The sequence below is a fragment of the Pseudophryne corroboree genome, chromosome 2 (genome assembly GCF_028390025.1).
Source record: "Pseudophryne corroboree isolate aPseCor3 chromosome 2, aPseCor3.hap2, whole genome shotgun sequence".
Lineage (NCBI taxonomy): Eukaryota > Metazoa > Chordata > Amphibia > Anura > Myobatrachidae > Pseudophryne > Pseudophryne corroboree.
In genome coordinates, this window is record NC_086445.1 from 737294022 (window position 1) to 737320184 (window position 26163).

General features: G+C 44.6%; 1 protein-coding gene across 2 annotated transcripts in view; it reads right to left on the minus strand.

Annotated features, from left to right (window-relative positions):
• TAFA3 (TAFA chemokine like family member 3) overlaps positions 1 to 26163 on the minus strand; it is a 680526-nt gene that overhangs the window by 94504 nt on the left and 559859 nt on the right. For both annotated transcript variants that reach the window (XR_010238909.1, XM_063955398.1), the window contains exon 4: positions 2281 to 2405. Coding sequence is in view for 1 of the 2 variants with exons in the window: in XM_063955398.1 (XP_063811468.1) it covers positions 2281 to 2405 (125 nt within the window). In the remaining variant the exon portion in view is untranslated. The remainder of the gene's footprint in view (positions 1 to 2280; positions 2406 to 26163) is intronic.

Here is a 26163-nt window from a genome sequence, read left to right on the forward strand (position 1 = left end):
GGCGTTTTATAGCCCCTGATGACATTTGAGACGCTTGGACAGGCACAAGCTGAGTAGCCGGCTGTCCTATGTCGTCAAACCTTTTATGTAAGGAGCTGACACTGTCACGTAATTCCTTCCATAAGTCCATCCACACTGGTGTCGACCCCGCAGGGGGTGACATCACATTCACAGGCATTTGCTCCGCCTCCACATCATTATCCTCATCATACATGTCGACACAGCAGTACCGACACACAGCAGGCACACAGGGAATGCTCTTACAGAGGACAGGACCCCACAAAGCCCTTTGGGGAGACAGAGGGAGAGTATGCCAGCACACACCAGGGCGCTATATAACACAGGGATATCACTATACAGAGTGTTTTCCCCTATAGCTGCCTATAATATATATATACTGCGCCTAAATTGTTCCCCCCCCTCTCTTTTTTACCCTTTCTGTAGTGCAGGACTGCAGGGGAGAGCCAGGGAGCTTCCTTCCAGCGAAGCTGTGAGGGAATAATGGCGCCAGTGTGCTGAGGGAGTTGGCTCCGCCCCTTTTTCGGCGGGCTTTCTCCCGCAATTTTATCGTTTCTGGCAGGGGTTAATATACACCTATATAGCCTCTGGGGCTATATATGGTGTTAGTTTTGCCAACCAAGGTGGTATTATTGCTGTTCAGGGCGCCCTGCACCCATCAGTGACCGCAGTGTGTGGTGTTCATAAAGAGCAATGGCGCACAGCTGCAGTGCTGTGCGCTACCTTGGAGAAGACAGAAGTCTTCAGCCGCCGATTTTCCGGACCACCTTCTTGTTTCTGGCTCTGTAACGGGGACGGCGGCGCGGCTCCGGGAACGGACGACGAGGTCGGGTCCTGTGTTCGATCCCTCTGGAGCTAATGGTGTCCAGTAGCCTAAGAAGCCCAAGCTACCACCACTTAGGTAGGTTCGCTTCTTCTCCCCTTAGTCCCTCGTTGCAGTGAGCCTGTTGCCAGCAGGTCTCACTGAAAATAAAAAACCTAAACTATACTTTCTTCTCGGAGCTCAGGAGAGCCCCTAGTGTGCATCCAGCTCAGCCGGGCACAGAAATCTAACTGAGGCTTGGAGGAGGGTCATAGGGGGAGGAGCCAGTGCACACCAGATAGTCCTAAATCTTTCTTTAGATGTGCCCAGTCTCCTGCGGAGCCGTCTATCCCCCATGGTCCTTACGGAGTCCCCAGCATCCACTAGGACGTCAGAGAAACAACGTTTTACTTTAATGGGCAAAACCATGTGCAGTGCAGGGCGGGCAGATGTTACATGTGCATAGAGAGTTAGATTTGTGTCGGGTGTGTTCAAACTGAAATCTAAATTGCAGTGTAAAAAAAAAGCAGCCAGTACTTACCCTGCACAGAAACAATATAACCAACCCAAATCTAACTCTCTCTGCACATGTTATATCTGCCCCCCCCCATGCAGTGCACATGGTTTTGCCCATTAGAGGAAAATGTTGTTTGCAATCAACCTTGAATTAGGCCCATAGTCCTTTATTGAAATATCATATACATATGACATATTGTCTATATTTGTACAGTGTTAAAGTATAACATTTTAAATTGCAAAGTGGAATATAACAAGCAAATAAAGTACTGTATAAGGTTAGACACAAATACAAAACCATGGCACTAATTAAGTACAAACATATATTGTCTTCCACTATGAAAAACAAATGTGAATCTTCTTTCCTAAGATTAACTAAATCATATGAAAAGGCTACATAAGATACACTGATACATTCAAAACAAGCACAAGCTGCTGCTAATAGTCATTATTATATTCACAACAAGATATAAGCCTCCTGAAAGATGCATACATTATATGTCTGTGTTCTGGTCTTCCCATGTCACATTTACCAGGACATGACCATTCTATACTCAACTGATGCTTGCAAGTCCCCTTCCACCCTAGTACCACCTAATAGTAAGGAGTTAAAGGTATGAGAAGTGTAAAAAGTTTTGGTGTGCATGCAACTTACGAAGTGCACATTGCAAACACAAATTGTATTTATTTTGCTATCTTTTTTTGCTGTATTACCATAAATTTGGAATTCAAATTTATATCAGTTGTATTATTATTTGTTTCTCTTTCTATGGTAGTCCACAATATTTTTCTGCTTGCTTACCATCTGAATAATGGCTGCATAAAATAGGTATTTGTCTGCTACATGTTCATCTAAATTAATACCTTTAAACAATTAAGTAATGAGATAAATCAATACATATACTACATTAAAATAATAATTAACAAAATTCTGTCAGTATTACCTTCGTTGTTTTGACTTTGTTCCCAGTACTACAACTCCATCCTGTCAAGTCTGGTAGAACTTTGCAGTCTTCTCCTTCTAAACATGGCTGCATTTGACACCACCATTTCTGGACAACTATAGAAGCTGAACACATGATATAGAGGTCAGTGGTCAGTGAAAGCAAGAAAACAAAAACAGAAGTTTACGATATCTGAACAAATAACAACATGGTTACTCCATTAAACAATTAAACATGTATAAAGTAAAAGCTAACTTTGTGACTACTGGTTGTAAACCGAATGTGGGCCATACATCTATTCCCCATTCTCCTGATTCAATGCATCAATCAAAAATCTGCCATCGATGATATGCAAAAAGCCAGAGAAATGGCAATATTCAACATGTTAAAAATCCTTGACTCGTCTATCCAATCCCGATCATTTTTTGGTTGGAATTGGCAAATTGGGGAAATCCAACATGGATTTTTCCAATCACCCAAGCCATCCAATTGGCAGAATGGAGAATTTCAGCAATCAGGCGCAGATGTATGGGCCCTACTGGTAAGCATCAATCTACCTCCATCTTTTTGCCTCAATCATGATAAATCAGTTAACAATAGACTTGTGTGTTGAGCTTATTTTTTCCAAACTCCATAAGGGCAATATTATGCGTGGCATAATATTAAGGTGGCAATTTCTATACTGTGTTCAAATCACTGTTAGATAGCACAAGCTGGTGTGAAAGTTTACGGCTTACCCTAGGTGAGCCTAGGGTAAGCCTCAAACTAGTACACCAGTGTATACTTAACAACCTTGATTATTTCTGGAGGGTGTTATATCCAACAGGCAAATGATCTGATGCAGAGCTGGCCACAGTTTTGTACAAAATGGCAGTCAGAGTTTTCATATAAAAGATGAAATTGTATGTAAAGCACCAATATCTTAAGATTTGTTCTATAGGCAATAGTAGCATATGCACCTGGTTTACTGCAGGCAAAGGTCTCACACACTTATGTCCTAACTTCAAATTCATGTTATTTGCAACATAAGCAAATCTGAAATCTCCAGTTAGTATCAACAGCTCATTCACAAAAAGCCAATCACAAGACTATTATTATTATCATCATCATAATCATCATCATCATCATCCCATGCCTCTGACCACCAGCTAATAATACTGCTTTCTTGTGCATATGTTCATCATGGTCAATACATTACCTTACTATGTTCTACCTATGTTAGAATGTAAAGGCACAAGTAGGCATAAGGAACAGGTTAATGCAAATGTGTATTTTGCACTTGGCCATGCACTAAGCAAAGGGGCAGATGTATTAATCTGGAGTAGGTATAAGGAAGTGATAAACCAGTGATAAATGCAAGGTGTTAAATGCACCAGCCAATCGGCTCCTAACTGTTAATTTACATATTGGAGCTAATTGGCTGGTGCATTTATCAACTTGTATTTATCACTGGTTTATCATTTCCTCATGCCTTCTCCAGGTAATTACATCTGCCCCAAAGTTAATTAATTCATGATATGCAAAAAGGTATAGTGCTTACTCATTTTTCAGCTCCACTCAGTACACTTACTGATATTGATGTGATTTTTGTTAATTTTGACCCTCCTCTGATTCCTCACCCCTTTCAGTGTGCACATCCTCCTCCTCACAGAATATTAATTCGTCCCCACTGGAATCCACCATCACAGGTCCCTGTGTACTTTCTGGAGGTAATTGCTGGTAAAGGTCTTCCCGACAAATTTATAATTCATTTTGATGAACATCATCTTCTCCACATTTTGTGGAAGTAACCTCCTACGCTGATCGCTGAAAAGGTTACCGGCTGCACTAAACACTCTTTCAGCGTACACACTAGAGGGGGGGCAACTTAGGTAAAATAAAGCCAGTTTGTGCAAGGGCATCCAAATTGCCTCTTTTTCCTGCCGGTACACACACACATCAAGTAGGCATGTCAGACAGTCCGTCTGACATGCCTACTTGAATGCTGTCACTCATATAATCCTCCACCATTCTTTCAATGGTGACAGAATCATATGTAGTGACAGTAGACATGTCAGTAATCATTGGCAGGTCCTTCAGTCTGGACCAGATGTCAGCACTCGCTCCTGACTGCTCTGCATCACCACCAGTGAGTGGGATTGGAAATCTTAACTTTTTCCTCGCAGCCCCAGTTGCGGGAGAAAATTAAGGAGGAGCTGTTGATGGGTCACGTTTCGCTTCAGTTGACTATTTTCTCACCAGCAGGTCTTTGAACCTCTGCATACTTGTGTCTGCTGGAAATAGAGATACAAAGTAGGCTTTAAACCTAGGATTGAGCACGGTGGCCAAAATGTAGTGCTCTGATTTCAACAGATTGACCACCCTTGAATCCTGGCAAAGCGAATGAAGGGCTCCATCTACAAGTCCCACATACTTTGCGGAATCGCTCCATCTTAACTCCTCCTTCAAATTCTCCAGCTACTTCTGCAAAAGACTGATGAGGGGAATGAACTGACTGAAGCTGGCAGTGTCTGAACTGACTTCACGTGTGGCAAGTTTGAATGGTTGGAAAACCTTGCACAATATGGAAATCATTCTCTACTGCGCTTGAGTCAGGTGCATTCCCCCTCCTTTGCCTATATCATAGGTGGATCTATAGGCTTAAATGGCCTTTTGCTGCTCCTCCATCCTCTGAAGCATATAGAGTGTTGAATTCTACCTCATTACCACCTCTTGCTTAAGGTGATGGCAGGGCAGGTTCAGGAGTGTTTGCTGGTGCTCCAGTCTTCGGCACACGGTTGCTGAATGTAGAAAGTGGCTTGCAATTTTTCTGGCCACTGACAGCATCTCCTGAACGCCCCTGTCATTTAAAACAAATCGGTACCACCAAATTAATTGTATGTGCAAAACATGGGACATTCTGGAATTTGCCCAGATGTAATGCACGCACAATATTGGTGGCGTTGTCCAATATCACAAATCCCCAGGAGAGTCTAATTGGGGTAAGCCATTGTGCAATGATGTCCCTCAGTTACTGTAAGAGGTTGAAAGTGGTAAAACATAGCGTAGCCATTTCCGTAAGAGATTGAAAGCGGTGATACATAGCGTAGCCTGCCTAGGAACGAGTTGGCTTTTGCAAGATGCTGCTACTGGTGTTATTGCTGTTGTTGCTGCGTGAGGCAATACATCTACCCAGTGGGCTGTCTCAGTCATATAGTCCTTAGTCTGCCCTGTTCCACTTGTCCACAAGTCCGTGGTTAAATGGACATTGGGTACAACTGCATTTTTTAGGACACTGAGGACACTCTTTCTGACGTCTCTGTACATTCTCGGTATCGCCTGCCTAGTAAAGTGGAACCTAGATGGGATTTGGTACCAGGGACTCACTACCTCCATCAATTCTCTAAGTCCCACTGAACTAATGGCGGATACCGGATACACGTGTAACACCAACATAGCTGTCAAGGCCTCAGTTATCCACTTTGCAACAGAATGACTGCTGTCATATCTCATCTTCCTCAAAAAGGACTGCTGGACAGTCAGTTGCTTACTGGAAGTAGTACAAGTGGTCTTCTGACTTGCCCCTTGGGATGACGATCGACTCCCAGCAACAGCAGTGGCAGGAACAGCAGCAGTAGGCATATCACTCAAGGATCCTACTGAGGAATCCCGGTTAGGAGAGGACTCCTCAGTCTTGACAGTGACATGGACTGCAGGACTACTGATGTTCCTGATTGAGGAAGTTGACGTTGAGGGAGTTGGTGGTGTGGCTTGCAGGAGGAAGAAGGGATTTAGTTTCAGTGGACTGCTTAAGTTCTTACCCAAAGTTTCACAACTTGACACTGACTTCTGATGAATGCGCAGCAGGTGACTTATAAGGGAGGATGTTCCTAGGTGGTTAATATCCTTACCTCTACATATAACAGATTGACAGTGTCAACACATGCCTTGACACTTGTCCGGATTTGAGGAGAAATCATTCCACACTGAAGTCGTGGTTTTTTTTGTATTTTGCCCAGGCATCACAATGGGCTTATTCATATCATTGACAACAGATGTCTCCCCCGGTGCCTGATGTAAACAAACCACATCACCATCAGAATCCTCATCCTCAACTTTCTCCTCAGCGCCAGCAACACCCATATCCTCATCCTGGTTTACTTCAACAGTGACATCTTAATTTTGAATATCAGAAACTGGACTGTGGGTGCTACTTCCAGAACTTGCAGAGGGTGTGCAAACGGTGGCTGGAGCCACCTCTTCCCATCCAGTGTTGGGAAGGTCAAGCATCGCAACCGCTGACACATTTGGACTCTCCTTGTTCTTTGCTGTGCTTTTGCCAGCTTAAGTCTTATAATTTTTCTAGCGGGAGGATGAGGGCTTCCATCGTAATGTAAATCTGAACCACTAGTAATGAACATAGGCCAGGGACTTAGCCGTTCCTTGCCACTCCATGTCGTAAATGGCATATTGGCAGGTTTACGTTTCTCCACAGACCATTTCAATTTATTTTTTGGGGTATTTTTAATGAACTTTGGCTTTTTGGATTTTACATACCCTCTACTATCACATTGGGCATTAGGCCTTGGCAGACGACGTTGATGGGATTTCATTGTCTATGTCATGACTAGTGGCAGCAGCTTCAGCACTAGGAGGAAGTGGTTCTTGAGTTTTCCCTATTTTATCCTCCAAATTTTTGTTCTCCATTATTTTTCTGGAGTTGTATAACAATATACTGTACAGGAGAGCGTACCTCTACACCACACAGGGCAACCCCTGTAAAAATTATTTGGATTAAATATTAATAACCCCTTTATTTGGAGTAAATAAAATACAACACAGGACAGCTCCACTTAACTTATATCGAAGCACCACTGGACTGGACTTATATGGCAGTATCACTGGAATTATATGGCAGTATCACTGGAATTATACAGCAGTATCACTGACATTATAAGGCAGTACCACTGGACATATACGGCAGTATCACTGGACTGGATTTATATGCCAGTACCACTGGATTTTTACAACAGTACCACTGGGCATATATGGCAGTATCACTGGAATTATATGGCAGTATCACTGGAATAATATGGCAGTATCACTGGAATTATATGCCAGTACCACTAGACTGGATTTATACGGCAGTATCACTGGATTTACACAGCCGTATCACTGGATTTATACAGCAGTATCACTGGAATTATACGGCAGTACCACTGGACATATACGGCAGTATCACTGGACTGGATTTATACACCAGTACCACTGGATTTATACGGCAGTACTACTGGACATATACGACAGTATAACTGGATTTATACGGCAGTACAACTGGAGACATACAGCAATATCACTGGACTGGATTTCTATGCCAGTACCACTGGTTTTATACATCAGTACAACTGGACATATATGGCAGTATCACTGGACTGGATTTATGCGCCTGTACCACTGGATTTATATGGCAGTACCAGTGGACATATACAGCAGTATCACTGGACATATTCGTCAGTATCACTGGACATATACGGCAGTATCGCTGGATTTATTTATATGGCAGTATCACTGGATTTATACGGCAGTACCACTGGACATATACGGCAGAATCACTAGACTGGATATATACGCCAGTACCACTGGATTTATACGGCATGACCACTGGACATATATGGCAGTATCACTGGAATAATATGGCAGTACCACTGGACACATATACGACAGTATCACTGGACTGGTTTTATACGACAGTATCACTGGAATTATACAGCAGTACTCCTGGAATTATATGGCAGTACCACTGGACATATACGTCAGTATCGCTGGAATTATACGGCAGTACCCCTGGAATTATACGACAGTACCACTGGAATTATACGACAGTATCACTGGAATTATACGGCAGTACCCCTGGAATTATACAGCAGTACCATTGGACATATACAGTAGTATCACTGGACTGGATTTATATGCCAGTACCACTGTAATTATACGGCAGTATCACTGGAATTTTACAACAGTACCACTGGACATATACGGCAGTATCACTGGACATATACAGCAGCACAGGGACACCATCACTGGACTGATGCAGGATAATATAGCACCACTGCAATGGACTGGACTTATACAGCAGCACTGGACATATGGCAGCAGAGGACACCACCACTGTGACTGGACTGATGCATCACAGGACACTACCACTGTACTGATGCAGGACAACACAGCACCACTGCAATGGACTGGACTTATACAGCAGCACTGGACATATGGCAGCAGAGGACACCACCACTGTGACTGAACTGATGCAGCACAAGACACCACCACTGAACTGATGCAGCACAACACAGCACCACTGGACTGGACTTATACAGCAGCACTGGACATATGGCAGCAGAGAACACCATCACTGTTACTGGACTGATGCAGCACAAGACACCACCACTGAACTGATGCAGCACAACATAGCTCCACTGGACTGGACTTATACAGCAGCAATGGACATATGGCAGCAGAAGACACCACCACTGTGACTGGACTGATGCAGCACAATACATTACCACTGAACTGATGCAGGACACTAAGGACAGAGACACATACTCTCTCTACACTCTCCAATGCCAGAGTGAAAATGACGGCAATGCGTGGCAATTTATATGGTATCCAAACCCCACGGGAATCCAACAGCAAGATGGTGACGTTTTGCCTCGTTCTGGTTTCCGAGTCAGTCGGGAAAACCCGAGCCTGACTCGGATCCGGGCTCGGGTATTGAAGTTCGGGGGGGGTGGGGGTAGGTTCTCAGGGATCCAAACCCGCTCATCTCTAATACTTACTGACAGTTTGATGGAGATTTAAACACTGTGCCAGAGCCAAGCACACTTCATACTGTGCACTAGTTAATATTCAATTGCTTGCGGTTTAATTATCTCATTTTTGGGAATAATAATAATCCCGTATAATGGCTTATTCCAGTATATAGATACACATGCTCAATAAATCCATAATAATAATTTCCCAGTATATTGTGTGTCACACTGTGTGTGACAAATGGCAAGAGTGACAAACTAGCCAGTGAACGGAATGTTGTATATTGTACTTACTGTTTAAATATCACCTTTTATGTGTGGCTATCGCAGTTCAAAATATTGATTAGGCGTGATGTCAATAAAGAATAATAATGTTTTGTTTCCTCCGTAGTATTAAAAGTGTGATAATAAAATGTATGATATAAAATACTGAAGTAGGAGGAAAATCAGACAATAAAGTAACAACAGTTATTCTCCTTTTCCTATCCACGGCTAATGTAGGCACTGGACATCAAATGATGATAACAATGCACATTTTAGGAGACATACAGTACAATAGGTTAGTGTTCACACTATTACTGTACATTGCCATTGTTAAATCAACAAATTGTATTAGCTAAGTAAGTAAATTATGATTTTTCAAGCTGTACCAAGTAAAGCAATAATATGAAATAAGGATTTCCAAAAACAGGAACAAATAAAAGAAAAGAAAACTCACGATGAAAGCATACACCTTATTTATTTATTATTTATTTATTTATTTAACATTTACTTAGAATATTGCTTTGTGTTTTACTTAATGTTCTAATAATGATTGGGGGAGAATCAATATTCAAATGAGAAAATAAGGAGATTTATGGTAAGACTTACCATTGTAAAATCTCTTTCTGCGAGGTACACTGGATTCCACAGGGAATAACATTGGGATGTAGAGTTGGATCTTGATCCGAGGCACCAACAGGCTTAAGCTTTGACTGTTCCCAGGATGGATTGCACCGCCTCCTCTATATAACCGCTCCTCCAGGCACTGGAGCTCAGTTTTGTTAACCAGTCCAAGCAGTAGCAGGTAAAAGAGACAACAGTATTTAGTAGCCACAGATAACCAAATTCTCACGACAGGAGAAGGTACCAGCGGCTAATGCCATACAAACCCAAAGAAGCTAAGTGCATCAGGGTGGGCGAACTGTGGAATCCAGTGTACCTCGCAGAAAGAGATTTAACAATGGTAAGTCTTACCATGAATCTCCTTTTCTGCAGCGGGGTACACTGGGCTTCCACAGGGAATAACATCAGGGATGTCCTAAAGCAGTTCCTCATGGGAGGGGACACACTATAGTGGGTACAAGAACCCGGCATCCAAAGGAAGCATCCTGGGAGGCAGAAGTATCAAAGGCATAGAACCTGATGAGCGTGTTCACTGAGGACCACGTAGCCGCTTTGCACAATTCTAGGGATGCACCACGGCGGGCCACCTAAGAAGGTCCAACAGACCGAGTAGAATGGGCCTTGATAGTAGCAGGAGCTGGAAGTCCAGCCTGCACATAAGCTTGTGCAATCACCATTCTAATCCATCTGGCCAAGGTCTGCTTATTCGCAGGCCAGCCACATTTGTGAAAACCAAAAAGGACAAAGAGAGAATCAGATCTCCTAAAAGAGGCAGTTCTCTTCACATATATACAGAGAGCCCGTACCACATCCAAAGACCGTTCTTTGGAAGACAAACCAGGAGAGATAAAGGCCGGAACCACAATCTCTTTGTTAAGGTGGAAAGACGACACCACCTTAGGCAGATAACCAGGGCGAGTTCTAAGAAACGCACGGTCATAGTGAAAAATCAGATAGGGTGAACGATAGGACCCTTCTAGCAGAGGCAATAGCCAGCAAAAACAAGACCATCAGTGTAAGTTAATTAAGTTCCACAGACTCAAGAGGTTCAAACAGAGACTCTTGTAGGGCATCCAAAACAACCGACAAATCCCAAGGAGCCACAGGAGCTACATAAGGAGGTTGAATCTGTAACACACCCTGAGTGAAAGTATGAACGTCAGGCAGAGACGCAATTTTTCTCTGAAACCATTCCGACAAAGCTGAAATATAAACCGTGAGGGAGGGCAGATGAAGGCCTAAGTACAGGCCCTGTTGCAGAAAAGCCAAAAGTTTGGCAATACTGAACTGGTAAGCATTATAATTCATAGCCGCACACCAGGTGAAGTAAGAATTCCAGACCCAATAATAAATCCGAGCCGAAGCTGGTTTACGGGCTTTCAACATAGTTTGAATGACCGCCTCAGAAAATCCTTTGGCCCTCAGAACTGAAGCTTCAAGAGCCACGCCGTCAAAGCCAGTCGGGCCAGATCCTGGTAGGCACAAGGGCCCTGAGTGAGGAGGTCCGGGCGTTGTGGAAATGGAAGAGGACGCTCTATCGAGAGACCCTGCAGGTCTGAGAACCAATGCCGTCTGGGCCACGCCGGAGCAATTAGAAGTAGTATTCCTCCTTCTTGCTTGAATTTCCTTATTACACTGGGCAGGAGTGACACCGGAGGGAACACATACGGCATACGAAAGTTCCATGAAATAACCAGCACGTCACGAACGCTGCTTGAGGATCCCTTGTTCTTGCTCATAAGACCGGAACCTTGTGATTGTGTCGAGACGCCATCAGGTCTACATCTGGTAGGCCCCACTTGTCCATTAGTAGTTTAAAGACTTCCAGATGAAGGCTCCACTCTATGGCGTGTATGTACTGACAACTGAGGAAGTCCGCTTCCCAGTTGAGGACCCCGGAATGAACACTGCTGATATGGCTGGCAGATGGCGTTCCATGCAGATTCGAGTGCCGTTTTGATGATTTATGTATGCCACCGGGGTGGCATTGTCCGACTGTGCTTGAACAGGCCTGTTCTGTACCAGAGGCAGGGCCAGTTTCAGAGCATTTAAAACTGCCCGCAGCTCCAGAATGTTTATCGGAAGGAGAGATTCCTCCCTGGTCCACCGACCCTGAAGAGAGTGTTGCTCCAACACTGCGCCCCAACCCCGCAGACTGGCATCCATCATTAGGAGGAGCCAGTTGGAGATCCAGAAGGGATGACCCCTGCTCAATTGTTGGTCCTGGAGGCAGATGAACTTCCAGAGTCAAGGAAATCATTTGAGACCTGATCCAGTGAGGCAGGCCATCCCACTTGGAAAGGATTAACCGCTGCAGAGGGCGAGAATGAAATTGAGCGTACTCTACCATGTTGAAAGCAGACACCATGAGGCCTAGTACTTGCATCGCCGAGTTTATTGACACACGTGGGCGAGAGAGGAAGCATCTTATCCTGTCCTGAAGTTTCAGGACCTTCTCCGGAGACAAAAACAACCATTGGTTGTGTGTGTCCAGTAACACCCACAAGTGCACCATGCTCTGAGCAGGGACCAGCGAGGATTTCTTCCAGTGGACGAGCCACCCGTGCGCTTGCAGGAATTGGACCGTCAGTTCCAGATGACAGAGGAGAACCTCTTGGGAGTTCACTAGGATCAATAAATCATCCAGATATGGCAGGATCCTGATACTCTGATGGCGGAGAAGGGCCCTCATGACCTTGGTGAAGATTTGCGGTAGCCGTGGTCAGTCCAGAAGGCAAGGCCTGGAATTGATAATGTAGGTTGCCAATAGCAAACCGCAGATATTGCTGATGCGACATGGCAATAGGTATATGTAAGTAAACATCCTTTATGTCCAGTGATACCATATAGTCCTTGGGCTCCAAGGCCAGAACAATAAAGCGAAGAGTTTCCATACGGAATTTGGATACCTTCACAAATTTGTTCAAAAACTTGAGGTTGAGAATGGGCCGGGAGGATCCATTCGGTTTCAGAACTAGGAACAGCATTGAATAGTACCCCCTGCCTCTCTGAGCCAGAGGCACCGGCATCTATCACCCCTGTGTCCAGGAGGGATTGTACCACCAAATGTAGAGTTTTTGCTTTCAACGGATCCGAAGTGATACTTGTCAAGCAAAACTGTCGAGGAGGACGTTTCTTGAAAGAGATGGCATATCCGTGAGTGACGACTTCCCTCACCCAGGCATCTGAAGTGGTCTGTAACCATACCTGGGCGAACCGCAGAAGTTGGCCTCCCACCCTGGGGTCCCCCAGGGGGAGGCCTGCCCCGTCATACAGCAGGCTTGTCTGGTTTGGAAGCGTGCTGATGGGCAGCCCAGGAACGTTTAGGTTTGGGCTTAGAGGTTTCGGAAGTACAAGCCTGTTTTGAGTACGCCTGACCCTTTGCTTTACTTGGAGGTTGAAAGGAACGAAAGGTGGTACTTTTAGCCTTCTAAGCTGAAAGATTAGTACTCGGCAGACATGCAGTTTTAGAAGACGCTAAGTCAGCAAAAATCTTGTTCAGATCTTCCCCAAAAATGAAGTTTCCCTTAAAAGGGATCACCTCCAAGGTCTTTTTAGAGGCCAGATCCACAGACCAGGACCGCAACCACAGAATCCGGCGAGCCAGAATGGACGTAGTAGATGCTTTGACTGCCAGCACACCGGCATCAAAGGCCGCCTACTGAATGTAATGAAAGGCTGTGGTAATATATGAAAGACAATGTCTGGCATTATCAGAAAAATTTGGAGGTAGCTCCGCTTCAACTTCTTCAACCTAGGCTTCAATAGCTTTTGCAGCCCAAGAAGCCACTATAGTAGGTCTATGCACAGCACCTGCAAGAGTGTAAATAGACTTCAAGCAACCCTACACACGCTTATCCATTGGTTCCTTCGGAGAGGTGACGGTAGTGACAGGCAGAGTAGAAGACACCACCAGAATTGTAACATGTGAGTCCACCGGCGGCGGTGTTTCCCAATTTTTACTTAACTTTGCAGTGAGGGGATAACGAGCTAGCATCTTTTTAGATAGGGAGAATTTCTTTCCTGGAGACTCCCAGGATTCCTGACGTATGTCAACTAAATGGTCAGAATGTGGCAAAACTAATTTAGTAACCTTCTGACGTTTGAAGTTATCAGGTTTCTTAGACGTATTTGGAAGTTCAGATTCCTCATCAATCTGAAGAATCAGTTTGATAGCCTCCAAGAGGTCAGGAACATCCACCTGTGTTGTAGATTCCCTATCAGAAGCATCTGCATCGGTGTCTGATGGGTCAGCATATGCGCCATCTTCATCGGATGAAGTATCCGAAACATGCGTGGACTGTGAGGAAGAAATGGCCCGCTTAGATGACGCTTTGGTCTTAGGAGAGTGAGGGTCAGGCTTTTGTTTAACCAAAGTCTGATTTAACTGCTGTAACTGAGTAGATAGAGTATCCACCTATGGTGGATTTACAACAGGGACAATATGTGATTGTACAGGCACAGGAGGTCTCACAGGGGGCACAAGTCTCGTTACTAGTGTAGTCAGAAAATAAGAAAAAGCAGCCCAAGGTGGGTCTTGGTGTGCCACTGGTGCTGCAGGCTGACTGAGGGGTACAGAACCCAGTGGCACACCCAGGGGGGGTTTCCGAGCACCCAGAAACCCCCCTCCACTAAAAATTTTTTTTCTTTTTTTTATATATATATAGCTGCATGAGTATTATTAATGGCTGTCTAGCGTCCTCTGCAGCCTGCTGTCTTCCTGGTGGCACTTGTAAGTGCAATAAAAGTTTACTTTATTTTAATTATGGTACATATATATCCATGTGCATACATATATACACATGTATATACATACATACATATAAACACACACACACACACACACACACACACACACACACACACACACACACACACACACACACATGATAGATATATATATATATACATGTGTATATATATATGTGTACTGTACATATATATATATATATATATATATGTATGTTTAATATGCTATCTATATGTGTATATGTATGTGTGTGTGTGTTTGTATATATATATATATATATATATATACACACATGTATATATATGTGTAGATATATGTACAGTATATATATATATCTATATATACATACACACACACACACAGACTCACTAGTTTTACAGACCCAGCATATACTGGGTCACCTCAGTCCCCACCCCCGTGATTGGCTCCGCCCAGTTCTGGAAACCCCCCCATGCAAATCCTGCGTTTGCCACTGGAACCCCCACTACCTGGACCCTCAGCTGGAATATTTTCCTCAGATAAATCTGCGGCATCAGAACTGCATGATGCAGAATCAGCCACAGATCTCCCGCCCTATGACGCAGACATTATTGGAGAATGTAGCCCTAGGGCATAACAGCACAATATAGCCCAACACAGTACCTGACAAAAAAACACCTGTGGAGTGTGACTGCAAATGCAGATCACAAACAGAGGATTTAAGTGGTATAAAGTGACTGAAATACACAGAGAAAAATACCAAACAGTATATCCTGTGAAACACTATAAATATAGGACCCTGATGCACTTATCCCCCATCAGGGACAGAATATAGGGATAGCAATATGTGTGAGATACACGGAATAGGAACCACATGGCAGCTATAGGCACACAGTGTCACATGTACAATGCAGAAATTATTACAAACAACAATAAAACTGCACTGGACAAGCAATACTACGTAAAGCTATGTATGTATACATATATAACAATGCACAGTAAACACTGGATGTATATCACAGAATACTTGTACTAAATATTCCTGTCGTTATGCACTTGTTCTTAATTAACACTGTCTAAACGACATGTAGAATACTTAAGTGTCTTGTAAATGCACAGCGCTGATGAGGCAGGAGGCTTTACAGAGGAGACATTACCCAGCAGTCCCAGAATCAGCACAGCTCTGTGTAATGGCGCCCAAACGCTGACAGGGAGTGATGGAGAGAGAGATGCAGCTCCAGGCTGGGAACATCTGCTTTAGATGGTGCCTGGGGCTGGGGGAGGGGCTACAGATCAGAGCCTTATCCCCTCTGTTGGACTTCACCACCGGGTACTATGGAGCCTGTACTAAACAGATTTTAGTAAATATGACCTGTGCTCCTTGCCCTGGTGGATATAGTGAGGTACCTGCACGGCCACAGTGTACACAGCCAGTGGCACGGTCAGTCTCCGGAGACCGCAACCAGATCGCGATTTTGGCGGGTCCTACCTGGGGGACCCTCTTACCTCCTCCCTATTGTGCGGCCACGTGATCCAGGAGAGCAGCAGCGGTATGTGTGCCTGATGAGACTGAAGCACCTCCGCTGTAAGTACCAAGCAACTAGGGTGCGGGAGTATACAGGGCCGCTGGGGGAGGTGATGGAGCCGCAGCATGATATGTCAGCATGACATATAGCACCAAGTGCCTATGCTGCGGCCCTTGAAGTCTTCTTTCTTGTCAGAAAAGCTCTTTTCAGGGCTGCCTAGTGCAGCCCTCCCTGTTAGCTGCCAGCTCTTCAGCAACCAACTTACGAACTGAGCTCCAGTGCCTGGAGGCGGGGATAGAAAGGAGGAGGCAGTGCAGTGCTTCCTGGGAATAGTCAAAGCTTTAGCCTGTTGGTGCCTCGGATCAAGTTCCAACTCTACACCCCGATATTATTCCCTGTGGAATACCAGTGTACCCCGCTGCAGAAAAGGTGTCTTGCATATATATGTATACATTATGTACACAAACAAAACAATTGTAACAAATCACTTACAGCAATATTAATACATAAGTGACTAAATCTGCCTTTTCATATTTTGTACAAAATAAATAAATAAAGCACTAGAAATATAATACATACACCAGCAGTACGTCTATTTGGTGCTTAAGTCTTTAGTTCTGTGATTTATATAGAGATGTTTAGTGTAAATCATAGCCAGTGGGTGTAAGTAAAATGAGGATTATTATACCGCTAAGTGGCATGCTAATGAGCCCATGTGTACAGTATTTCAAAACTATGCATATGTATGTCTTTCAGGGATAATATATGTTATACAGATCAGGACTGTGCATTGAAGTTATGTTGAAAAAAAAATAAGATTTCATATTCATCTAGTTATACTCTATATATGCTATTACACATTAACATAACACTTCTTTGCTTTAGATGTTTAAGTTTAGTTTTCATTTACAACACTCTTATGTGGGTACACACTGGCCGATATATTGGCCATGCTATTGAACGGCCGATATAACGCTGGCCAGTCGGCCAGTGTGTACCAACAATATGTCTGTGAACACCGTCGTTCACAGACATATCACGTCGGCCCTGCAGTACACACAATGACCAATATATCTACTAGTGATGAGCGGGTTCGGTTCCTCGGAATCCGAACCCCCCCCGAACTTCACCCATTTTACACGGGTCCGAGGCAGACTCGGATCCTCCCGCCTTGCTCGGTTAACCCGAGCGTGCCTGAACGTCATCATCCCGCTGTCGTATTCTCGCAAGATTCGTATTCTATATAAGGAGCCGTGCGTCGCCGCCATTTTCACTTGTGCATTGGAGATGATAGGGAGAGGACGTATGCAGCTTTCTCTCAGTTATGTTCAGTGTGCTGCAAATATCTGTGTGCTGCAAATATCTGTGCTCAGTGTGATTGCAAATATCTGTGTTCAGTGTGCTGAAGTGAAAATATCTACGTTCTCTGCCTGAAAAACGCTCCATATCTGTGCTGCATTGTAGTATATAGTAGGAGGACAGTGCATAATTTTGCTGACCAGTGACCACCAGTATTATATCAGTACGGTACAGTAGTCCACTGCTCTACCTACCTCTGTGTCGTCAAATACACCACATGTATGGATTGATAGTATACTTGACGACACAGAGGTAGGTAGAGCAGTGGACTACTGTACCGTACTGCTATATATTATATACTGGTGGTCAGCAAAATTATGCACTGATCTCCTACTATATATATACTGCGCAAAACTTAAATGCACCACAGGTATGGATGGATAGTGTACTTGATGACACAAAGGTAGGTAGAGCAGTGGACTACTGTACCGTACTGCTATATATTATATACTGGTGGTCAGCAAACTTATGCACTGTCCTCCTACTATATATATACTGCGCACAACTTAAATGCACCACAGGTATGGATGGATAGTATACTTGACGACACAAAGGTAGGTAGAGCAGTGGACTACTGTACCGTACTGATATATATTAAATACTGGTGGTCAGCATAATTATGCACTGTCCTCCTACTATATATATATACTGCGCAAAACTTAAATGCACCACAGGTATGGATGGATAGTATACTTGACGACACAGAGGTAGGTAGAGCAGTGGACTAATGTACCGTACTGCTATATATTATATATTGGTGGTCAGCAAAATTATGCACTGTCCTCCTACTATATATGTATACTGTGCAAAACTTTTACTGCTGCCACTAGTCATGGCCGAGACGATAAAATGCCATCAACGTTGTCTGCCAAGGCCGATGCCCAATGTCATAGTAGAGAGCATGTAAAATCCAAAAAATAAAAGTTCAGTAAAATTACCCAAAAATCTGAATTAAAAGCGTCTGAGGAGAAGCGTAAACTTGCCAATATGCCATTTACGACACAGAGTGGCAAGGAACGGCTGAGGCCCTCTCCTATGTTCCTCATGACTAGTGGGTCAGCTTCACATGAGGATGGAAGCACTCATCCTCCCACTAGAAAAATGAAAAGATTAAAGATGGCAAAAGCACAGCAAAGAACTGTGCGTTCTTCTAAATCACAAATCCCCAAGGAGAGTCCAATTGTGTTGGTTGCGATGCCTGACCTTCCCAACACTGGACGGGAAGAGGTGGCACCTTCCACCATTTGCACGCCCCCTGCAAGTGCTGGAAGGAGCACCCGCAGTCCAGTTCCTGATAGTCGAATTAAAGATGTTACTGTTGAAGTACACCAGGATGAGGATATGGGTGTTGCTAGCGCTGAGGAGGAAATTGACAAGGAGGATTCTGATGGTGAGGTGGTTTGTTTAAGTCAGGCACCCTGGGAGACACCTGTTGTCCGTGGGGCGAATATGGCCATTGACATGCCTGGTCAAATTACAAAAAAAATCACCTCGTCGGTGTGGAATTATTTCAACACAAATGCGGACAACAGGTGTAAAGCCGTGTGTTGCCTTTGTCAAGCTGTAATAAGTAGGGATAGGGACGTTAACCACCTAGGAACATCCTCCCTTATATCTCACCTGGAGCGCATTCATCAGAAGTCAATGACAAGTTCAAATACTTTGGGTGACAGCGGAAGCAGTCCACTGACAACTAAATCCCTTCCTCTTGTAACCAAGCTCCTGCAAACCACACCACCAACTCCCTCAGTGTCAATTTCTTCCTTAGACAGGAACGCCAATAATCCTGCAGGCCATGTCACTGTCAAGTCTGACGAGTCCTCTCCTGCCTGGGATTCCTCCGATGCATCCTTGAGTGTAACGCCTACTGCTGCTGGCGCTGCTGTTGATGCTGCTGGGAGTCGATCGTCATCCCAGAGGGGAAGTCGGAAGACCACTTGTACTACTTCCAGTAAGCAATTGACTGTCCAACAGTCCTTTGCGAGGAAGATGAAATATCACAGCAGTCATCCTGCTGCAAAGCGGATAACTCAGGCCTTGGCAGCCTGGGCGGTGTTAAACGTGTTTCCGGTATCCACCGTTAATTCACAGGAAACTAGAGATATGCTTGAGGTACTGTGTCCCCAGTACCAAATACCATCTAGGTTCCATTTCTATAGGCAGGCGATACCGAGAATGTACACAGACCTCAGAAAAAGAGTCACCAGTGTTCTAAAAAATGCAGTTGTACCCAATGTCCACTTAACCACGGACATGTGGACAAGTGGAGCAGGGCAGACTAAGGACTATATGACTGTGACAGCCCACTGGGTAGATGTATTGCCTCCCGCAGCAAGAACAGCAGTGGCGGCACCAGTAGCAGCATCTCACAAACGTCAACTCATCATCGCTTTCCATAAGAGGCACACAGCTGACAACCCCTTACGGAAACTGAGGAACATCATCGCAGAATGGCTTACCTCAATTGAACTCTCTTGGGGATTTGTGACATCGGACAATGCCACCAATATTGTGCGTGTATTACATGTGGGCAAATACCAGCAAGTACCATGTTTTGCACATACAATGAATTTGGTGGGGCAGAATTATTTAAAAAACGACAGGAGCGTGCAAGAGATGCTGTCGGTGGCCCGAAGAATTGCGGGCCACTTTTCGGTATTCAGCCACCGCGTGCCGAAGACTGGAGCACCAGCAAACACTCCTAAACCTGCCCCGCCATCATCTGAAGCAAGAGGTGTTAACGAGGTGGAATTCAACCCTCTATATGCTTCAGAGGATGGAGGAGCAGCAAAAGGCCATTCAAGCCTATACAGCTACCTACGATATAGGCAAAGGAGGGGGAATGCACCTGACTCAAGTGCAATGGAAAATGATTTCAACGTTGTGCAAGGTTCTGCAACCCTTTGAACTTGCCACACGTGAAGTCAGTTCATACACTGCCAGCCTGAGTCAGGTCATTCCCCTCATCAGGCTTTTGCAGAAGAAGCTGGAGAGATTGAAGGAGGAGCTAAAACAGAGCGATTCCGCTAGGCACGTGGGACTTGTGGATGGAGCCCTTAATTCGCTTAACCAGGATTCACGGGTGGTCAATCTGTTGAAATCAGAGCACTACATTTTTGCCACCGTGCTCGATCCTAGATTTAAAACCTACGTTGTATCTCTCTTTCCAGCAGACACAAGTCTGCAGAGGTTCAAAGACCTGCTGGTGAGAAAATTGTCAAGTCAAGCGGAACGTGACCCCGCAACAGCTCCTCGTTCATATTCTCCTGCAACTGGGGCTGCAAGGAAAAGGCTAAGAATTCCGAGCCCACCCGCTGGCGGTGATGCAGGGCAGTCTGGAGCGAGTGCTGACATCTGGTCCGGACTGTAGGACCTGCCAACGATTACTGACATGTTGTCTACTGTCACTGCATATGATTCTGTCACCATTGAAAGAATGGTGGAGGATTATATGAGTGACCGCATCCAAGAAGGCACGTCAGACAGTCCGTACGTATAATGGCAGGAAAAAGAGGCAATTTGGAGGCCCTTGCACAAACTGCCTTTATTTTACCTAAGTTGCCCCCCCTCCAGTGTGTACTCAGAAAAAGTGTTTAGTGCAGCCGCTCACCTTGTCAGCAATCGGGGTACGAGCAGGGGCGGAACTCTCGGAGGCAGCGGAGTCCGTTGCCGCCGGGCTCCTGGCCATGAAGGGGGCACGGCACCTACAGCTACAGCTGCTCCGTTGTCCCCCGACCCCCACTCTGTTCACACAGGATGTGAAAGAAACATTTCCGTAGTGCAGCAGGAGCTGCTAGAGGAGCAGCGACGGACGAACGAGCGCAGCGCCTATTAGCATCAGCGGCGCTCGCTCCTCCTACTGTCTGTGCTCTCTGCTGCTGTGTGCTCTGGCCTGGGTCGCAGATATCACGTGACATCCTCCTGCGACCCAGAGCCGCCGCACACCGCCCAGGACACCTAAGAGCCGCTAAGCCGCCAGGAGAGAGTGCGGGATAGCGGCGCTGACAGACTCCTGAAAAGTAAAGTACCAGTATGTACTGTACATCTGCAAGCACTTTTGGGGGGGAGAGAGAGGGGGGAAGGGGACATAGTGCTACCAAATGATTTTTTAAAAGCTATATAATATTATTTTTATATATAATATATGCAATCATCTAAAAATGCAGACCACCAAATTAGACACAGTCACAGTGGCATAACTAGCATCACTGTCACAATGTCTTATTTGGGGTGCCGTATTCTTAGATGATTGCTAGTATTTTGTTATAAGCAGATGCCCAACTACTTTATCCCACTATTCACTTGCTGTTGGATTAGGGTGGTCTTCTGGTTGCCGGCGGTCGGGGTCCCGGCGACCAGCATACCGGCGCCGGAATCCCGATTGCCGGCAAACAGACATCTTTTCTCCTTCTTGGGGTCCACGACCCCCCTGGAGGGAGACGCGCACCACCGTGCTCGCAAGGGGCTCATGTACGCTCGCCCAGCTGTCGGTATGCCGGCGGTCGGGATCCTGGCACCGGTATGCTGGTCGCCGGGACCCCGACCGCCGACAAACCATATTACACCCGTTGGATCCTTCATTGGAGTGCCACACCTCTATCCACCTATCCATTTCTTCATTTTGAAGGCTGTAAGTTTAAGTGGCAGTGCTAGACCCACCTTTTGTCTATGGGGTCAATTCTATTCAGCGACAGTTGAATAGCGCCGGGAGTTAGCTCCCGTCACTATTCAATTCAGCTCAAGTTATGTCGGCGAAGGCCTGTTCTCGCCGACTTAACAGGTTGAATTGTTGGGAGAACGGGCATTCTCCGACTTAACTCCCCGATGCGATGCTGATTCCCAACAGAATCAGCCTCGCACGGCAGCACTTTTGTCGGGTTTCTTCTCTCATCCCCCGGGGTTGAGAGAAGAATTCCTGACAAGTGGTGTCACTTGGCGCTGTATTGAACTCCCGGCGCTATTCAACTGTCGCTGAATAGAATTGACCCCAAAATATGTGTGTGTATAAATATATATATTTTATATATATATATATATATATATATATATACAGATATTGCATGGACCGGCACTCCCACTGTTTCAAACAATTGCCCCGGTGCCCTCTGAGAAAATGGTAGTTATACACTGCCCTTTTGTATATATATATATATATATATACCCCCCTCACCCCAAAGAACCAGCACTCCAATTATTACATATGCTTTGCTGGTGCTATCACATATATCGTGGTTCATATATACACTTTCTGCGGTGCGGCACTCGGCATAAAAAGTAGTCAGCAGACTTGGATATAGATAACAACGTTTCAGTGTTTTTTTTATTGCACTATCATCAGGCTGACAAAGACCTTTGAAAACCTGATGATAGTGTAATAAAAGAAGCACTGAAACATGGGCCCTCATTCCGAATTGTTCGCTCGCTAGCTGCTTTTAGCAGCATTGCATACACTAGGCCGCCGCCCTCTGGGAGTGTATCTTAGCTTAGCAGAATTGCTAACAAAAGGTTAGCAGAATTGCGAATAAATAATTCTTAGCAGTTTCTGAGTAGCTCGAGACCTACTCCTACACTGCGATCAGCTCAGCCCGTTTCGTTCCTGGTTTGACGTCACAAACACGCCCTGCGTTTGGCCAGCCACTTCCCCGTTTCTGCAGACACTCCAGCATTTTTCCCTGATACGCCTGCGTTTTTTAACGAATTCCGGGAAAACACTGAGTTGCCGCCCGGCATTAGCATTACTGCCTCACAGCACTGATGTCATGGGTTTTATTCCTGCCCTAACTGTGTGGAGTTTGTATATCCTCCCTGTGTTTGCGTTGGTTTCTTCTGGGTTCTCCAGTTTCCTCCCACAATTCAAAAATATGCTGGTAGGGTAATTGGCTCTCAATAAAAAAATAACCGTAGTGTGTAAGTGTGTGTGTACTTGTGTTTAGGGCAGACTAGCTGGGCCAAGTGGTTTTATTATCTGCCATCAATTTTGTGTTTTTATGTTATGGCGGCTTATGGCTGGGGAACAAAAATGGGAATGTATTGTTGTGGCATGATAATGTGTCGGATATAAATGTGTGCACTTTGTGGATATGAAAATATGCTATAGGTGGAGTACACTGTAAATGCAGTGATAAAAATATAACCAATAATAACTGCTACTGTATTTAATTTAAATCCTCATCCCTGTACAGACAGAGCTTTGGAATTGACACCAACCAAATAAGATTACACCCTGACAGAGGAGCCAAGTGCATCCGGGCGTGCAGAAGCAGTATCAGCTTCACTGGGTATTAAGATCCTGCATAGCCGTAGGTGGCGGTAAGCAGGAGTCTTTTTTGCCATTGTTACGGTCAGGTCACTGTGATGTTTAATGCTGGGTACACACTATGTGATATGTTGTTTGTTCAGCTGACAAACGACATATCACAAAGATATGTCTGTGAACGACATCGTTCACAGACATTTTGTGTCAGCTCTGCAGCACAGCCGATGCCAATATATGTTGCAGATAAATCAGTACATCTGGCTGTCTGTATGACCAACCCACCAACCAACCAACCAACCAACCAACCAACCCATATGCTGGCCAAAGAACTGCAGAGAGTGACGTAGCTACCAGTTACTGTGGCCAGACATGTTAGCCGGTATATTGGTGTGTATGCACAATATAATTTGTGCATAGCACTTAACAAATCATTGGATCGGTTGAGCCCATCAGGCTTGCGGCCAATCCATCGCTCAGGTGTGTACCCAGCTTAAGAAATAGGTAACTTAAGCGCTGTTAATATTGTATGGTGGCTTGCCAGTAAATTAGAGTATGCTTCTAAAATTATTATTAACAGTTTAGTACAGCATATTCTGTTGCGCTTTACAATTGGAACAACAGTAATAGAACAAAACTGGGTAATAACAGACAGACCTAGAGGTTGGAAGGCCCTGCTTGCAAGCTTACACTCTACAGGGAAATAGACATTGATACACAAGGATAGGTGCTACCTATTGCATAATGGTCTTTCCAGATTGCAAAGGTTCTTAATGGGCTATATGATATGGTCACTCAGCAATATTTGCCTGGGGTCTGGAGGGTGTCTAAGTGAAGAAAGACAAAATATGTGAGGTAATGTGTGGATTGTATAGCTGTAATTAGAGAGGAGACACTGAAGATTATGTGGGTGAGCCCGGAATTTGATAAGCTTGTCTGAAGAGGTGAGTTTTCAGGAAACGCTTGAAGGTTTGGAGACTAGAGGAGAGTCTTATTGTGCATGGGAGAGCATTCCACAGGGTGTGTGCAGCCCAGAAAATGTGTAAACTGAAGTCAATAGGCGGGTTGCATACAAAGAAGAGAAACAGTAGCGGTGTGGCTAATCTGTGAAGGCCATTGGGCCTTGAAGCTCTGGATATCTTCTGCAGCCCAGTCATTTCTTTGTCATCTCTATTGCCCCTTGGGAGTGCTTTGTCTAATAGGAGGAAGAAGGACACCATATCTTGGTGGAATTGCTCACCGTACTCACTCACTGTACGACAGTTGTCAGTGAAGAAGTTAACATAAGAGTCAAGAGAGTGGATTATGAGTGACATGTTGCAACCTAATGATGATACTTTTCTAGAAGGTTGTTTACAATCTCAACGTAGAAGAGCCATGCACAACACATTTAAAGGCTTCCAATGTCACTTTCTCATTATCGTGTAGGACTCAGTAGAAGTTTTCAGCCTTAAGAATTTGATGAATTTAATATAATTTAAAATGTGATAGTAGGCTGTCTTTGCGTTTGAAGTCATTTGGCATTTCTGGGTGGAAAATCACTGCACACAACCAAAATTGTCAGCAATATTAACACATTTAGAACGAAGTACCTATTTTCATATCGGAAAAACTTTAAATGTTGCACAGTGTTGTGGGAGACTTGTACATTATTATTATTTCTGTCAGATTATTGTCCTCCACTTATTAGAATTTACAGACTACTTTAAGAAAAGCTAACCTGGACCATGTCTGCAAATCCTGGTAAAGGAAAACTCAGCGGTGCTGCACGAAGGAGAATTAACAAACGCAAACAAACTTCAGAAAGAGAACTATTGCAAAAGATTCCAAAACTTAGTACTTATTTTGGTAACCCATCTCAGAAAACTTTGGACACTGGTACATCATCAGAAGAGACTGAAGATTATCAGGAAGAGCAGAATGATGGAGAGATTCAGCAAGATACAGGAGAGGCAACTATAGAACTACTTGATGGGTCCAAAGAAGCAATTGAAGGACAGAAGGATGCTGAAACACATGCTGAAACACATGAAAGAGAATGTGAAAATACTACAACAGCAGAGAATTTACCACTTTTTATGTGATGATTACGGTCACTTTTTTAATAAGTGTTTTAAGTGTCATTGTTTCCTTGGCAGTGACACTATATAATGATGAAGATCGTCCGTCCTATGAATAATTGAGTCTGCCCATCTTATGAACTATGATGGATTCGAAACGGGACATTGTTGTAATATGAATTGGGCTATGGACGCTATGGTTGCCGGGTTACTCCATTCGGGCCGGATATGACAATTATTGTGATCGCATGAGGGCGGAAGTGATGTACACTGCACGAGCGGGCGA